This window comes from Mus caroli, unplaced genomic scaffold (assembly GCF_978045245.1).
Source record: "Mus caroli unplaced genomic scaffold, Mus_caroli_1 scaffold_2, whole genome shotgun sequence".
In the NCBI taxonomy this organism is placed as follows: domain Eukaryota; kingdom Metazoa; phylum Chordata; class Mammalia; order Rodentia; family Muridae; genus Mus; species Mus caroli.
The window spans coordinates 91,888,714-91,906,856 of record NW_028227257.1 but is presented as its reverse complement, the minus strand read 5'-3'; the positions used below and the strand labels follow the sequence as shown (position 1 = coordinate 91,906,856).

At 39.4% G+C, this 18,143-nt stretch overlaps 1 protein-coding gene across 1 annotated transcript; it reads left to right on the top strand.

Moving 5' to 3' along the window:
- Positions 1-1,985: 1,985 nt before the first annotated feature.
- Positions 1,986-3,030, top strand: LOC110289964 (olfactory receptor 4C6-like). The gene has a single exon (XM_021156397.2). The coding sequence runs from the start codon at positions 2,110-2,112 to the stop codon at positions 3,028-3,030; it is 921 nt and encodes a 306-aa protein (XP_021012056.1). The 5' UTR covers positions 1,986-2,109.
- Positions 3,031-18,143: the final 15,113 nt, after the last annotated feature.

Here is an 18,143-nt window from a genome sequence, read left to right as displayed (position 1 = left end):
TCCACTTCTATGTTTGCTAGGTCCCGGCATAGCCTCAGAAGAGACAGTTATAGCTATTTGTGGCCACTATATTAGAGTGTTAGTGTATTTCAAAACTTATAGTTTAAAAAATCAGTATTAGATAGAAAATTCCCAGTCATCTTATAAGAGAGATTCTGTCTCTGTCTCTGTGTCTCTGTCTGTCTCTGTCTCTCCTCATGTGTGTGTGTGTGTGTGTGTGTGTGTGTGTGTGTGTGTGTATGTGTGTGTTTGTGTGTGTGTGTGTGTGTGTGTGTGTGTGTGTGGTGTGGTGTGGTGTGGTGTGTGTGTGTATGTGTGTGTGTGTGTGTATAACTAAGAGGTAGAGGTCAATCTCCAGTATCATTCCTTACATGTCATCCAACTTTCTTTTTGAAATGTGGTATTTAATTAGCCTTGAACTCATCAAATGTGTTAGGTGGGTAGTTTTCATATCCTAATGTTTCATTTGGCTCTGCCTTCCAAGTACTAGGATTACAATGATCATTAGTAATCAGCTTTTTAAACGCAGTTTAGTGAGTCAAAATCATATTCTTATATGTCTTAATGATTCTACATTTTAACTTCCTTATTCTTAAACTTTACTCATTTCATGTGATACAACTAATAATGCATTAACAAACAAATTACTTGGGGAAAAGGTAATAAACACAAGCAGAATAAGCTTTATAATTTGCCATTTCCTTTCTCACTTAAATCTTTTGTTTCATCTGGTGATTTCACAAGTAAAACATGAAGAAAAATAGGTTCTGATGCAGTACTGATAATGATCTTACATTATCCTTTTATACTACAATTTTTATACCATTCAACTGACTTAAAGCATATGAAGTGATGGTATCACATACATAATAGATATGGGATTTTTGAAGTGAAACATATTCTTAAAATTTAATTTATTTTAAAAGAGATGCTAGGATTCATATAATAAATTTAGGATTAGAATACATATTCATTATCTGTATATATATATATGTATGATGTATGTAATATACAATTTATAGGAGTATCACTGAGTTTTAATACTGAATTTTTGTATGAAATAAGCAAAGGAGACATGAATTTATTTTAGAGGATAATTACCATAATGACATTATATAATAAATGTCATTCATATTTAGCACTACATATTGAACTAGGAGGAATAATATAGTTTGTAACTGCTTTTAGTTTTAGGAGAAAAATGCTGAATTCATATTTGTCTTCAGTATTTACTTTGTATAAGAATTTTGTATCATGTTTTATAATCCTTTAAGCCTCATTTTCTAACCTCTAAAATGAAAAAAAAAAAAACCCAAACACTCTAAGACATTCAATTTCATGAGCCTTATTAGAGACTCATTTATTAATAGAAATATGTGATGATGTTATTAATATTTGTTTCACAATGTAAATGTTTAAATGAAAAATGTTTTCTTTAATATGAGGGAATCCCTTGGTTTTTTATTTTTCTCAAGTTTTTTCAACACAAACACCGTAAATTTTCCATAAAATCGTGGCATGAGTGTATGCAAACTTGCACTTTTTCCAAGTACATATAGAATACTAGAACAAGTTGAACATTCTACATTAAAGTGTGCAAAAAGAAGAGTCTTTGACATGTTCCAGAGGCCTTACATATGTAGTGTTACTTTTATTGTGTGTAAAAATAAGTGATGCAGACACCAAAATGTGTGAGACATACAATAACAAAAGACCAAACTAATGGTGTGTGAAACCAGTTATTAAATACCTGTTAGCTGATATATTCCATTGGTGAATATTTTCTCAGTATTTAACTATATAACATTCCTAGGAATTTGTACAACTTAGTTATGAAATCCCAAAGTGTCCAAGCAGAAATTTCAGAACAGAAAACAAGAGCTGTATTAATAATAAACAAAGTTGTTGGTAGATCCATTTTCCTGAAACTACTGTCAAATTTTTACTGTTAGCTGTTCACTTCTGCATAAATTGATGGAGAAAATGTGTGTCAGTAAGATATAAGCTAAGAAGAAAACAAAATAATCCCACAAGGCTGTGAAATCACTCATTCAACATAATACTATACTCCTTTTTTGGATTCTCCGGTTTTATGTTCTATTCACAAAAATGATGAATAAAAACAATGTGACAGAGTTTATTCTGTTGGGAGTTACAAGAGACCCAGAGCTGAGGAAAATATTGTCTGTTTTGTTTCTTATTATGTATATGGCCACAGTCTTTGGAAATCTACTCATTGTGGTTACCATAACCAGAAGCCCTAGTCTGAGGTCACCCATGTACTTCTTCCTTTTATCTTTGTCACTCATGGATGTCACTTACTCTTCTGTCATTGCTCCAAAATTGATTATGGACTCCCTTTCTGAGAGGACTATTGTCTCATTTGAAAGTTGTATGACCCAGCTATTTGCAGAACATTTCTTTGGTGGTGTGGGCATCATCCTTCTCATTGTTATGGCCTATGATCGCTATGTCGCCATCTGTAAGCCTCTGCACTACATGAAAATGATGACTCCTAAGGTGTGCTGCTTGATGGTAGGAGGAGCTTGGGTAGGTGGATCTATGCATGCAACCATTCAGCTTCTCTTTATGTATCAAATACCATTCTGTAGCTCAAATATCATTGACCACTTTATGTGTGATTTGTTTCCATTGCTGAAGCTGGCCTGCATGGATACACATATCTTGGGTCTCTTAGTCATTCTGAACAGTGGGGTGATGTGTGTTTCCATTTTCCTTATTCTCATTGCTTCCTACATGGTCATTCTCTGCTCCCTTAAGTCTTATAGTTCTGAAGGGAGACGCAAAGCCCTCTCTACGTGTAGTTCACATTTCACAGTGGTTGTATTGTTTTTTGTGCCATGTATTTTCTTATATATGAGGCCTGTGGTGACATTCCCAATAGATAAAGCAATGGCTGTGTCCTTTACTATTGTTGAACCGATGTTAAATCCTTTGATCTACACCTTGAGAAATACAGAGGTAAAATATGCTATAAAGAACATGTGCAGAAAACAGGGGTGCCACTAACTGTTAAGACAAGAATAAATATTTCCTACAAAGACAGTGAAGATCTGTTTTCCCCATTTATTTCAGTCCTCTATGGAAAAGGGATCCAGGAGAAAATTTTTATTTAAAAGAACAGATAAAGCCATCTCTTGGCTACTGTTTAGTTTCTAGCAAGATACTTGCTGATTTATAATTTTCCTCACATGGAAGAACACACACATACACACACACACACACACACACACACACACAGAGAGAGAGAGAGAGAGAGAGAGAGAGAGAGAGAGAGAGAGAGAGAAATACTACTGAATAATAACAATCTCATATTTCAAATTGTATTACTGAACTATAATAATTAAAACAAAAATATTGTCATACAAACATACATGCTGATGTTTAGAGTAGAAGGAACTAGAATCAAAGATGCAGACATTATTCCATACACCAAGGGATACATAATATTTCATTAATATATCTATTTATTCACATTATATCCCAATTGCAGCTCCCTTCTCTTTTCTCCTCCCAGCTCCACACATACAAACCACCTGAGTTACCCATTCTGTTCTCCTCAGAGAAAGGGAACTCCCTTAGGACATCAAGTCTCAAGAGGATTAAGCACAATCTTTCCCACAGTTCAGTTAGGAGACAGAGATCCAATGGCAGGCAACAGAGTCAGAAACAACCTCTGCTCCAATTGTTAGGGTACAGACATGAAGACCAAGATACACATCTGTTACAAGTGTATAGGGGACCTAGATCTAGGTCAAATATGTTCCTTGGTTGGTGGTTCAGTCTCTGTGAGCTCCAATTGGCCAACATCTGTAGATCTTCTTTTGGTGTCTTTGACCACTCTGGCTCATTCAGTCTTATCCCACACTCTTCTATAAGACACCCAGTGATTTGCCTGATCTTTGATTGTGGAGTTCTGTACCTGCTTCTATTAGCTGCACAATGAAGCCTGTCAAGAGACACTTATTCTAAGCTCCTGTCTGCATGTGTAGCAGAGTATCATTAATAGTGTCAAGGTTTTCTCTCTTCCATCTACTGTGTCTCATTTGGACTAATCATTGGTTAGTCAACCCCTCAATCTCTGCTCCATCTTTATCCCTGCACATTTTATAGGCAGGACAAAATTTTGGTCAAAGGGTTTGTGGGTGGGTTGATGCCTCCTGTGGTGGTTTGAATATCCTTGGTCCAGGGAATGGCAATGTTAGAAGGTATGGCCTTGTTGGAATCTGTGTGGCCTTGTCAAACGAATTGTGTCACTGTGGGCTTGTGCTTTAAAAGACCCTCCTCCTAGTCACATGGGAGCCAGTATTCTCTTGTTTGCTGTCTGAACAAAGTATAGAACACTTACACCATGCCTGCCTGGATGCTGCCATGTTTCACACCATGTTGAACTATACCTCAGAACAATTAAGGCAGCCCTAATGAACTGTTGTTATTTATAAGAGTTACCTTGGTCATGATGTCTATTCACAACAATAAAACCCTAACTAAGACAACCATTCCTTTCAGTGGAAGTCTCATCTGACTACAGGTAGCTAATTCTATCTGCATATCCACAATTGCTAAAATGGCTCAGCTAATGCCACCCCCACTAGACTTCTATGAGCCTCCTTCATCCCAGATCACTGGCTAGTCCCAAAGATTCCCTCCACAAATTTCCATTTTCACTCCAAGCCCTGTCCTACCACTGTTCTCCACAAAACAAATCCTCATCCTGTTTCCCTCCTTACTCTCACTCTTACCCACTTTCCTCCCTCCATTCACCTCTACTGTTTATTTTATTTCCTCTTCTGAGTAAGATTCACACATGTGTCATACCAAGTCCAGTGAAGTCAGTGTGACCAGCCTAAAAGCCTGAATGCAGTCCTGAGGCAAAGAGTTTCATGACAATTTATCCTCCTGGAATTTAGACATTCCCATAGCATAAAAGCTCCAAACCTGTCTCTGTGTTAGTCGGCTATATGGATCTGTGTGCTTTCTTTCAGTGTTGTTTTATTATAAGTGCCTTTACAGATTGATTTTGACAAAGAGCTAATCTAGCTAAGTTAGATTACCTTCCACCAGTGTTCCAATGCCCTAGGCAGTCCTTGAGCCAACCCTGAGCTTGAAATTCAGTGGGACTGTCACCTATTCAGTAACATCCAAAATTAACTCTAGCATTGAAAGAGAGTCAGTGAAGGTAATCAGGCATTACAATTTACTTGAATAAAGCTAGAAATCTCAGGGCTAGTCTACGTAGTAATAATTAGAACAATAGCCATGTCACTCCCATACACAGGAATTTACAGTGATCTAAGAAGAAGGTGGGTTGTGGTTTTAGGAGGAACTGAAGTATGATTCATGAAAGGGTTAGTAGAATGGACTTCCCCTGGTGCATGTTTTTCACTAGGTCCAGAGGAATAGCATAATCAGGTATTTACTAAAGGACCCCTGGTGGTGGGTTTAACAATAGACTAGCATTGCATCAGACCATTCACCTCACTCCTGTGTTTAGCTGATCTTAAATAGGGCTGTTTCTATCTCAGTTGTAAACACTGCCTGGCATCCCTAGCTTTTTATATATGCATTTTCTGTGTTTTGTGTAAAGAGCAGATGTACATTGGCCGATGTATTTGCCTAGCTTTCTTGTTTTTCTTTTGTAGTATAAGTCTGGTGCTTGCTTTTGAGAAATTACATTCAGGTACAACACTCCTGTGTATCCCTGTCTGTTTGGCACCCTTTGTGATGGTTTGTATATTCTTGGACCAGGGAGTGGCACCATTTGGAGCTGTGACCTGGTTGGAGTAGGTGTGTCACTGTGGGTGTGGGCTTAGTACTCTCACCTTAGGTGAGTCTTCCACTAACAGCCTTTGGATGAAGACATAGAACTCTCAGCTCTGCCTGTGCCATGCCTGCCTGGATACTGCCATGCACCCACCTTGATGATAATGGACTGAACCTCTGAACTTGTAAGCCAGCCCCAATTAAAAGTTGTTTTTTATAAGACTTGCTTTGGTCCTGGTGTCTGTTCACAGCAGTAAAACCCTAACTAAGACAGAAGTTGGTACCAGGAGTGGGGTATTGCTGTAATAGGCCTTACCATGCTTTTATTTGAAAGAATGTGGACTTTGGGACTTTGGATTTGGAAAGCAGTGGAATTATTTAAATGGGACTTAATGGGACATCCTAGTAGGAATATGGAAGACTTAGTTGCTGGGAGTAATTTGAACTGTGTTGACCTTGCTCAAGAGATTTCAAAGGAGAAGAATTTCAGAATGTGGCATAAAGACTGTTTTTGTGGTATTTTGTTGAAGAATGTGGCTACTTTTTGCCTTTGTCTGAAAAGTCTGCCTGAGGCTAAGGTGAAGAGACTCAAGTTAATTACATTGACAAAGGAAGTTTCAAAAAAGCCCAACAGAGACTTTGTTCTCTGGTTAAGTCTTTTTTTTTTTTTTTTTTTTTTTTTGAGACAGGGTTTCTCTGTATAGCCCTGGCTGTCCCTGAACTCACTCTGTAGACCAGGCTGGCCTCGAACTCAGAAATCTGCCTGCTTGTGTCTCCCAAGTCCTGGGATTAAAGGTGTATGCCACCACTGCCCTACTCTGGTTAAGTCTTATGAAGAGAAGTTTGAACAAGCACAGCAACCTTAGAAAGGAAAAATATAAAATACATGGTTTGAGTATTAAAGGAGTATTGGAACAAAATAAAAAAGGTGGGGTGGCTGGGGCCTTGGGAAAGAATAGAAGGAAAAAGATGCCCAAATCCCTGCCAGGGTTTCCCTATTCTCTGGTCAGTCAGGCGTGGGAGGGCTGCTATCTACCCTATCAACTCATCCCTGGGTGAGCATTCCTCTATCCCACTCTTCAGGTGGTGGTCAAGGGGCAGCCCTGCCTGCGGACCTCCTCCCCCCCTGGAGCTACTTTGCTAAAGCCACCAGGTTATGAGAGAGAGGGAAGAGGGGAGAAGTTCCCAACACTGACCAGAGTGCACAATGGAACTTGAAGGAGCAGAGCAAAGAGTCTATGGTTTTAGAGCTTTATTATAGAAATGCAGGGGAGAGAGAGAGAGAAGAGGAAAGAAGAAAAAAGAAAGGGAAGAGGAGAGAGAAGTGAGAGAAGAGAGAGGTGAAAAGACAAAGGAATAAGAGAGGGAGGTGGGAGCTGAGCACCCCTTATTATGGTCTTCACTGTTGCTAGGTAACTGGGGAGGAGTTTAGCCTGAAGGTCAGAAGCTTGGGCCATTGCTTATGTGACTACTGACCATGCTTCTCTTGTTGGAGCTGTGGGAGGTGGTACCTTTGCCAGGGGCCAGAGTTCCAGGAGCATGAGGGAATGCCTACCATGTCATGTAGGTGAATTATGACCATCGGGGTTCAGACCTCAGCTAGACTGGAGACCAGCCTGCAATTCCCCACAGAGGAGTACCAGGAAGTGAAATGGAGCAAAATCCTGTGTTCTAGGAGATAACAGATCAGGGAAGTGGGACCTTGGGGCAAGATTTTACCCAGCTAAATTTAGATCCAGGAATGGTGGTACACACCTTTAATCCCAGGAGACAGGCATGCTGATCTCTGTATTCAAGGTCACTATACAAAGCAAGAACCAGGATAGCCAAGTTTAGACAGTGAAGGATTTTGAAAACATAAAGCCAGTGATAATTTAATAGCACATGGGGGGTCATGTTCTAGTTCCCGCAAGCAGCAGAACTCCGCAGCTTCAGCCATGTGACTCTGGCTCTAGAGTTAAGAATGGAAGAAAATACTGGATGCTGGTTAGCTGAAGCTAAGAAATTAGTGGTGATTAAGAAGAGACTAGCGGCCTTAGCATCGGCAGCAGACATCTTGGTTCCAGGACTCCGCCACACAGGTGAGAGTGTGGAATACAGAAGCTGCCAGCTTCTGGGACAGGCAGGAGCCACAGAGCTTCTAAGGCAGCCCCCTTTTTGGGCCCCAGACATCCGGCCACTTTCCTGGCCAGAGGATAGTTGTGAACCCAGTCCAGGATCGCTTTGCCTGAGCATTAGCTGCAGACATCTTGGTTCCGGGACTCTGCTGAGAATATTCTGCACAGGTGAGAGTATGGAATACAGAAGCTAACAGCTTCTGGGATAGGCCAAAGCAACTCAGCTTCAGGGACAGGTCCTGTTTTGGGCCTTCATATTAGGCCAGGAGGGAGGTCCAAATGACAGATATCTGTGCACCTTCCCTGTAAGAGGAGATCTTGCCTGCAGAGAGTGCTTTGACCACTGAAACTCAGAGGAGATAGCAGGTCTCCCAGGTCTGTTGATAGAGGCTAACAGAATCACCTGAGGAACAAGCTCTAACCAGAGACAACTAAATCAACTAACTCCAGAGATTACCAGATGGCACAAGGTAAATGTAAGAATCTTACTATCAGAAACGAAAACCACTCAACATCACCAGAACCCAGCACTCCCACCTTGCCCAGTCCAGAGCACCCCAACACACCCGAAAAGCTAGACCCAGATTTAAAAGCGTATCGCATGATGATGGTTGAGGACATCAAGAAGGACTTTAATAACTCACTCAAAGAAATACAGGAGAACACTGCTAAACAGGTAGAAGACATTAAAGAGGAAGCACAAAAATCCCTTAAAGAATTGCAGGAAAACATAACATTGGTGTGACTCTAACTAAGGAAGTGAAAGATCTGTATGATAAGAAATTCAAGTCTCTGAAGAAAGAAATTAAAGAAGATATCAGAAGATGGAAAGATCTCCCATGCTCATGGATTGGCAGCATCAATATAGTAAAAATGGCCATCTTGCCAAAAGCAATCTACAGATTCGATGCAATCCCCATCAAATTTCCAACTGAATTCATCAAGGAATTAGAAAGGGCAATCTGCAAATTCATCTGGAATAACAGAAAACCTAGGATAGCAAAAACTCTTCTCAAGGATAAAAGAACCTCTGGTGGAATCACCATGCCTGACCTACAGCTGTACTACAGGCCAATTGTGATAAAAACTGCATGGTACTGGTATATCGACAGAAAAGTAGACCAATGGATTAGAGTTGAAGACCCAGAAATGAACCCACATACCTATGGTCACTTGATCTTTGACAAGGGAGCAAAAACCATTCAGTGGAAAAAAAGACAGCATCTTCAAGAAATGGTGTGGTCACAACTGGCGATTATCATGTAGGAGAATGCGAATTGATCCATTCCTATCTCCTTGTACTAAGGTCAAATCTAAGTTGATTAAGGATCTCCACATAAAACCATAGACACTGAAACTTATTGAGGAAAAAGTAGGGAAAACCCTCGAAGATTTGGATACAGGGGAAAAATTCCTGAATAGAACAGCAATGGCAAAAAAAAAAAAAAAAGAACAGCAATGGCTTGTGCTGTAAGATTGAGAATCTACAAATGAGACCTAATAAAATTGCAAAGCTTCTGCAAGGCAAAAGACACTGTCAATAAGACAAAAAGGCCACCAACAGATTGGGAAAGGATCTTTACCTATCCTAAATCAGATAGGCGACAATATCCAATATATATAAAGAACTCAATAAGGTGGACTCCAGAAATTCAAATAACCCCATTAAAAAATGGGGCTCAGAGCTAAACAAAGAATTCTCACCTGAGGAATACCAAATGGCTGAGAAGCACCTGAAAAAATGTTCAACATCCTTAATCATCAGGGAAATGCAAATCAAAACAACCGTGAGATTCCTCCTCACAGCAGTCAGAATGGCTAAGATCAAAAATTCAGGTGACACCAGATGCTGGTGAGGATGTGGAGAAAGAAGAACACTCTTCCATTGTTGGTTGGATTGCAAGCTTTAACAACCACTCTGGAAATCAGTCTGGCGGTTCCTCAGAAAACTGGACATAGTACTACTGGAGGATCCCACAATACCTCTCCTGGGCATATATCCAGAAGATGTTCCAACCAGTAAGAAGGACACGTGCTCCACTATGTTCATAGCAGCCTTATTTATAATAGCCAGAAGCTGGAAAGAATCCAGATGCCCCTCAACAGAGGAATGGATACAGAAAATGTGGTACATTTACACAATGGAGTACTACTCAGCTATTAAAAAGAATGAATTTATGAAATTTTTAGGCAAATGGATGGACCTGGAGGGCATCATCCTGATGAGGTAACCCAATCACAAAAGAACTCCCACAATATGTTCTCACTGATAAGTGCATATTAAGTGTCCATGCTGAGGAAAGGGAGTGTAAGCAGCCCAGGAGAAAGCAGTTTGTTGTAGTCAACAAAGATGAAAAAGGAGTGGAGATCTGAAGACTGCTTTGACATCAGCCATGGAGATACAGAGTTTCCAATTTGCCTAGCTAGATTCCTGACTTTCTTTGGGAATTACAGTTAAGTGACTGGATGAATCTCAGAAGAGACCTTGTACTTTGTACTTTTAACATTGTTGAGACTGCTATATACTATGAGAACTTTGAAAGTTGGACTAAATGCATTTTACATTATGCTATGGTTTAGTATGCCCCCACCCCCAGACTCATGTGTTTGAACAAGTCTATGGGGGCCAGGGAGTGGAATGTTATGGATTGTATATTCTTGGACCAGAGAGTGGCAACATTTGGAGGTGTGGCCATGTTGGAATACGTGTGACCTGGTGTGTCACTGTAGGTGTGGGCATAAGATCCTCACCCTAGTTCCTTGGAAGTCAGTCTTCCACTAGCAGCCTTTGGATGAAGATGTAGAACTCTCAGCTCTTCGTGTGCCATGCCTGCCTGGTTACTGCCATGCTTCCACCTTGATGATAAGGAACTAAGCCTCTGAACCTGTAAGCCAGCTCCAGTTAAATGTTGTTTTTTATAAGACTTGCCTTGGTCATGGTGTCTGTTCACAGCAGTAAAACCCTAACTAAGACACCCTTCTCACAGACTCCCTGATCATCTGTACTTTAATCCTGATTCCTCTGTGGATCTAAGGCCCAACTGAGGGCAGTCTGAAGCACACATGCTCCCTTCAGTCCTCTTTAATATTTTGTTTCTTTGGGTCTGTGAATTGTAGCATGCTTATGCTGTACTTTATGGCTAATATTCACTTATAATTGAATACATACTATGTGTACCTTTTTTGGTCTGTGTTATCTCATTCAGGATGATATTTTTAGGTCCTTCCATTTGCATGAAAACTGCATGATGTCTTTGCTTTGAAGATCTGAGTAGTATTCCATTGTATAAATGTGCCACATTTGCTTTATCCATTCTTTGATTTAAGTACATCATAGTTGTTTCCAGTTTTTTGCTACTTTGAATACATCTGCTAAGAATATAGTTGAGTAAGTGTCTTTCTGGTATAGTGGGGCACCTTTTAAGTATAGGTCCAGGAGGAATATAGCTGGGTCTTGGGTATAACTATTCCCAATCTTCTGAGAAAATGCTAGTTTGATTTCCAAAGGGGCCATACAATTTACCCTCCCACCAGCAATAATCCCTATAGAAATGTCACCACCTTTAAAAATGTTTTTGATAAAATTGAATATATATGAATGAATATATATATATATATATATATATATATATATATATATATATATATATGACTGAATCAAGAATTTCAATGTAGAATCAAATATCATGAACCTGTTAGAAGATAATATGTAGTAAGAGTGAAATCATTAGGACTGAACACTGACTAAATCATACCTCCTTCCATTCATGATGATTGTGTAGTTCAGTGAACACCATGTGTTTTCTTTTGTGATTGGGTTACCTCACTCAGGAAGGTATTCTCCATATCCATCCATTTTCCTAAGAATTCCATGAATTCATTGTTTTAATTGCTGAGTAGTACTCCATTGTGTAAATGTACCACATATTCAATATCCATTCCTCTGTTGAGGGACATCTGGATTATTTCCAGCTTCTGACTATTATAAATAAGGCTGCTATGAACATAGTGGAGCATGTGTCCTTATTACAAGTTGGAACATCTTCTGGGTATATGCCCAGGAGAGGAATTGCTGGATCTTCCAGTAGTATGATGTCTAATTTTCTGAGAAACCATGAGACTGATTTCCAGAGTGATTGTACCAGCTTGCAATCCCACCAAAAATGGAGGAGTGTTCCTTTTTCTCCACATCCTTGCCAACATCTGCTGTCATCTGAATTTTTGATCTTAGCCATTCTGACTGCTGTGAGGAGGAATCTCAGGGTTGGTTTGATTTGCATTTCCCTGATGATAAAGGATGATGAACATTTTTTCAGGTGCTTCTCAGTCCTTTGGTATTCCTCAGTTAGGAATTCTTTGTTTAGCTCTGTACCCCAATTTTAATAGGGTTATTTTATTTTCTGGAGTCCATCTTCTTGAGTTTATATATATATTGGATATTAGTCCCCTATCTGATTTAGGATTGGTAAAGATCCTTTCCCAATATATTGGTGGTCTTTTTGTCTTATTGACAGTATCTTTTGCCTAACCGAAGCTTTGCAATTTTATGAGGTCCCTTTTGTCAATTCTCAATCTTACCGTACAAGCCATTGCTGTTCTGTTCAGGAATTTTTCCCCTGTACCCATATTTTCGAGGCTTTTTCCCACTTTCTCCTCTGTAACTTTCAGTGTCTCTAGTTTGGTGTGGAGTTCCTTGTTCCAATTAGACTGGAGATAAGAATGGATTGATTCACATTCTTCTACATTCTAACCACCAGTTGTGCCAGTACCACTTGTTGAAAATGCTGTCTTTATTCCACTGGAGGGTTTTAGCTCCCTTGTCCAAGATCAAATGACCATAGGTGTGTGGGTTCATTTCTGGGTCTTCAATTTTATTCCGTTGGTCTACCTGTCTGTTGCTGTACCAGTATCTTGCAGTTTTTGTTGTTGTTTGTTTGTTTGTTTGTTTGTTTTTAATCAAACTTGCTCTGAACTACAGCTATGGGTCAGAGGTTCTTTTATCATTGAGAAGAGTTTTTTTCTGTCCTGGGTTTGTGTTATTCCAGATGAATTTGAAAATTGCCCTTTCTAATTCATTGAAGAATTGAGTTGGAATTTTGATGGGGTTTGCATTGAATCTGTAGATTGCTTTTGGCAAGATAGCCATTTCAATATATTAATCCTGCCAATGAATGAGCATGGGAGATCTTTCCATCTTCAGAGATCTTTGATTTCTTTCATCTGAAACTTTAAAATTCTTATCATACAGATCTCTCACTTGCTTAAAGTCACACCAAGGTATTTTTACATTGTGACTTGTGAAGGGTGTTGTTTCCCTAATTTCTTTCTCAGCCTGTTTATCCTTTGTGTAGAGAAATGCCACTGATTTGTTTGAATTAACTTTATATCCAGCTACTTCACTGAAGGTGTTTATCAGTTTTAGGCATTCTCTGGTGGAATTTTTAGGATCACTTATATATACTATCATATCATTTGCATATAGTGATATTTTGACTTCTTCCTTTCCAATTTGTATCCCCTTAACCTCCTTTTGTTGTCTAATTGCTCTGGCTAAGATTTTGAGTACTATATTAAATAGGTAGGGAGAAAGTAGGCAGCCTTGTCTAGTCCCTGATTTTAGTAGGATGGCTTCTAGCTTCTGTCCATTTAGTTTGTTTTTGGGTACTGGTTTGTTGTATATTGCTTTTATTATGATTAGGTATGGGTGCTGAATTCCTGATCTTTCCAAGACTTTTATATGAATGGGTGTTGGATTTTTTCAAATGCTTTCTTAGCATCTAATGAGATGATCATATGGTTTTTGTCTTTGAGTTTGTTTATAGAGTGGATATCTTTGATGGACTTCAATAAATTAAACAATCCTTGCAACCCTGGAATGAAGCCTACTTGATCATGATCGATGATCTTTTTGAAGTGTTCTTAGATTTGGTTAGCAAGAATTTTATTGTGTATTTTTGCATTAATATTCCTAAGGGAAACTGGTCTGAAGTTCTCTATCTTTGTTGGGTCTTTCTGTGGTATAAATTTTAGAGTAATTGTGGCTTCATAGAATGGATTGGGGAGAGTACGTTCTGTTTCTATTTTGTGGAAAAGTTTGAGGAGAATTGGAATTAGGTCTTCTTTGAAGGTCTGATAGAACTCTGCACTAAACCCATTTGGTACTGGGCTTTTTTTGGTTGGGAGAATGACTGCTTCTATTTCTGTAGGGGATATGGGACTGTTTACGTCATTAATCTGATCTCGATTTAACTTTGGTACATGATATCTGTCTAGAAATATGTCTATTTCATCCAGGTTTTCCAGTTTTGTTGAGTATAGCCTTTTGTAGTAGGATCTGATGATGTTTTGGATTTCCCCTGATTCTGTTGTTGTTATGGCTCCCTATTCATTTTTGATTTTGTAAGTTAGGATACTGTCCCTTTGCCCACTAGTTAGTCTGGCTAAGGGTTTATCTACCTTGTTGATTTTCTCAAAGAACAAGCTCCTGGTGTGGTTGATTCTTTGAATAGTTCTTTTTGTTTCCACTTGGTTGATTTTAGCCCTGAGTTTGATTATTTCCTGCCTTCTACTCCTCTTGGGTGGATTTGCTTCCTGTTGTTCTAGAGCTTTTATGAGTGCTGTCAAGCTGCTACTATATATGTTCTCTAGTTTCTTTTTGGAGGCACTCAGAGCTATGGGGTTTCCTCTTAGAAATGCTTTCTTTGTGTCCCACAAATCTGGCTATTGTGGCTTCGTTTTCATTAAACTATAAAAGGTCTTTAATTTCTTTCTTTATTTCTTCCTTGAACAAGGTATCATTGAATAGAGTCTTCTTCAGCTTCCACGTGAATGTTGGCTTTCTATTATTTATGTTGTTATTGAAGATCAGCCTTAGTCTGTGGTAATATGATAGGATGCATGAGATAAGTAAATATTTTTGTATCTATTGAGGACTGTTTTGTGACCAATTATATGGTCCATTTTGTGGAAGGTGCCATGAGGTGCTGAGAAGAAGTCATATCCTTTTGTTTTAGGATAAAATATTCTGTAGATATCTATGAAATCCAGTTGTCTTATAACTTTGGTTAGTGTCCATGTATCTCTGTTTAGTTTCTGTTTCCAGGATCTGTCCATTGGTGAGAGTAGGGTATTGAAGTCTCCCACTATTATTGTGTGAGTTGCAATATGTGCTTTGAGCTTTCCTAAATGCATGTGGCTGCCTTGCATTTGGAGTGTAGATATTCAGAATTGAGAGTTCACCTTGTTTGTTTGTTTGTTTTCTGTTATTATCCTCTGAAGGGATGGATTTCTGGAAAGATAATGTCTGAATTTTGTTTTGTTGTGGAATACTTTGGTTTCTCCATCTATGGCAATTGAAAATTTGGCTAGGTATAGTAACCTGGGCTGGCATTTGTGTTCTCTTAGGGTCTGTATAACATCAGTCCAGTATCTTCTGGCTTTCATAGTCTCTGGTGAGAAGTCTGGTGTAATTCTAATAGATCTGCCTTTATATGTTTCTTGGCCTTTTTCCATTACTGCTTTTAATATTCTATCCTTATTTTTTGCCTTTTTTTTGTTGTTGTTTGTTCTGATTATTATGTTTCCAGAGGAATTTATTTTCTGGTCCAGTCTATTTGGAGTTCTTTAGGCTTCTTGTATGTTCATGGGCATCTCTTTCTTTAGGTTAGGGAAGTTGTCTTCTATAATTTTGTTGAAGATATTTACTCGCCCTTTAAGTTGAAAATCTTCAATCTCATCTATATCTGTTATCCTTAGGTTTGGTCTTCTCATTGTGTCCTCGATTTCCTGGATGTTTTGGGTTAGGATCTTTTTGCATTTTCTTTGATTGTTGATTTTATGTTCTCTATGGAATCTTCTGCACCTGAGATTCTCTCTTCCATGTCTTGTATTCTGTTGCTGATGCTCGCATTTATGGGTTCTGGTTTCCTTTCTATGGTTTCTATCTCCAGAGTTGTCTCCCTTTGGGTTTTCTTCAGTGTTTCTGCTTCCATTTTTAGATCTTGGATGGTTTTGTTCAATTCCATAACCTGTTTGGTTGTGTTTTCCTATAATTTTTTAAGGGACTTTTGTGCTTCCTCTTTAAGGGCTTCTACCTTTTCAGCAGTGTTCTCATGTATTTCTTTAAGTGAGTTAATAATGCCCTTCTTAAAATCCTCTACCAGCTTCTTGAGATGTGAGTTTATATCCAAATCTTGCTTTTCGGGTGTGTTGGGGTATCCAGGACTCACTGTGGTGGGCATAATGGGTTCTGATGATGCCCAGTGGTCTTGAAGTCTGTTAGTAAAATTCTTTAGTTTGCTTTTTGCCATCTTGTAATCCTGGTGTTAGTTTTTCTATCTCTCTCTGGCTGGAGCTTGTTCTTCCTGTGATTCTTTAGCCTCTGTCAACCCTCCTGGGTAACCAACTCTCTCCTGAATCTCAGTGGTCAGAGCACTCTCTGCAGGCAAGCTCTCCTCTTGCAGGGAAGGTACACAGAAGTCTGGAGCTCTGATCCACCTCCTGATTACTGGGGTCAGAGCCCTCCTTGCAGGCCTACTCTCCTTTGGCAGGGAAGGTGTCCAGGGGCCTGTGTCTCAGCTCTGTCTCCTGGCTAAGGATGAAGGCCTGAAAGGACCCTGTCCAAGAAGCTTTGTTGCTTCTGATGCCCTTGTGTTCTCCTGCGCAGACTCGTCTCATTGTTCCCATGATTCTGGGTGAGCTAGGGCCTGCCTTTGTCCTTTGACCATGTTACTGCTAGCACAAGACTCTCTGGGTTTTTTGGAACTGATGTTGCATTTCACTTACCAGTGATCTTAAGATCCCAGGTGTGCTAGGGTGCCTACAGGGTGGAGAGTCCTCTGGGTACCTTGAGACCCTCAACTGAGATCTTGTCCAAGATGACAAGGGGGTGGCACTGACCAGAATGAACTCCAGCCACTGGTCAAGCAGGTGTCCTTTGTCCCTGTTCCTGCTAGCACAAAGCCCTCTGGGTTTTTTGAAACAGACGTTCTGCTCCACTCACCAGTGATCTCAAGATCCTGGGTGTGCTAGAGTGCCTGCAGAGTGGAGAGTCCTCTGGGGACCTTGGGACCCTCTGCTGATATTGTGCCCAAGCAGTTTTGAAAATTCTAAGCCTACTGGTGGTATGCAACATGGCGTAGGCATAATGGGTAACTCTCCTTCTAATGTGATAGAAGAAAAGTCTAATTATGAGGGGTTTGCAATATATTATAAGAAGGCTGGCAAAATAGTAGCTACAGCCACTGGGTAGGTTTTATGCTTTTGTTTCATGGTCTTAATATATACTCTTTGAAACAGATAGGGGAAAGCTGACAATTCTTTTATGTGGGAGATTACAGAGTTGGCTAAGCAATTAGAGAGTTTTCAGTTAGAGGTAGTAGTGCTTGGGAAGAAAAAATGAGCCAGTGGGAGGAGAACAGCAGTGTCCAGACTTGATGTGTGTGACCAGAAATATACTGCATGATGAAAAAGGGAAGCAAAATAGGCTGGAAGGAAAATTACTGTCTGCCTCTCCTCCATGAACTTTCACTGCCAGGCATCCAGAACACCTCTTGTGAAACTAGGGTACAGGAAGAGCAGGGGATGGTACAGGTACAACAGGATGACTGTAGTACCAGAGGGTTTGCTTGGCCCTATACAGGCACTCTCATCCTTTCCAGCATATGCCTGCTAATGATGGTTGTCCTGCCCATAATGATTTGACCTGATATAAATTAGAAATACTACATCTAAAGCATTTTATAGAGGTTATTGTATTGTATGACTTGCACTCACCATTTATTAAAGAAATGTTAAATACTTAAACTATACAAAATAGAGTTATGCCTCAAGATTGGAAGGGATTAATGTCAGCTGTTCTTGAAGCTGGACAACAATTATACTGGTTTTTGTAGTGGAGGCATGAAACCACAAAAAATAGAACAACACAATATTGTGAGCAGAATAAATATTGTTTAAAAAACAATTACTTGGTGATTTACAAGAACAAATGTAATCCAATGATTGTACAATGTTGTGTTTCAGCTTCAAGAGCTTGGGATATGAATGATGAGACAGGGGAAAAATCCACCTTGTTTAATAAAGTGATACAGGATTCTGTAGAGGCATTTACTGATTCCTTACAGAGATTGGATTCAGCTGTAAATAGAGTGATTTCCGACCCTGAAACCAGACAGTCATAGATAGAAATATTAGCATTTTAAAGACCAAATACTGAATGCAAGACAGCAATCATACCATTGA

Bases quoted from the DNA above. Each gene is read 5' to 3' on its own strand.
- LOC110289964 (XM_021156397.2), top strand. From the start codon at position 2,110: ATGATGAATAAAAACAATGTGACAGAGTTTATTCTGTTGGGAGTTACA.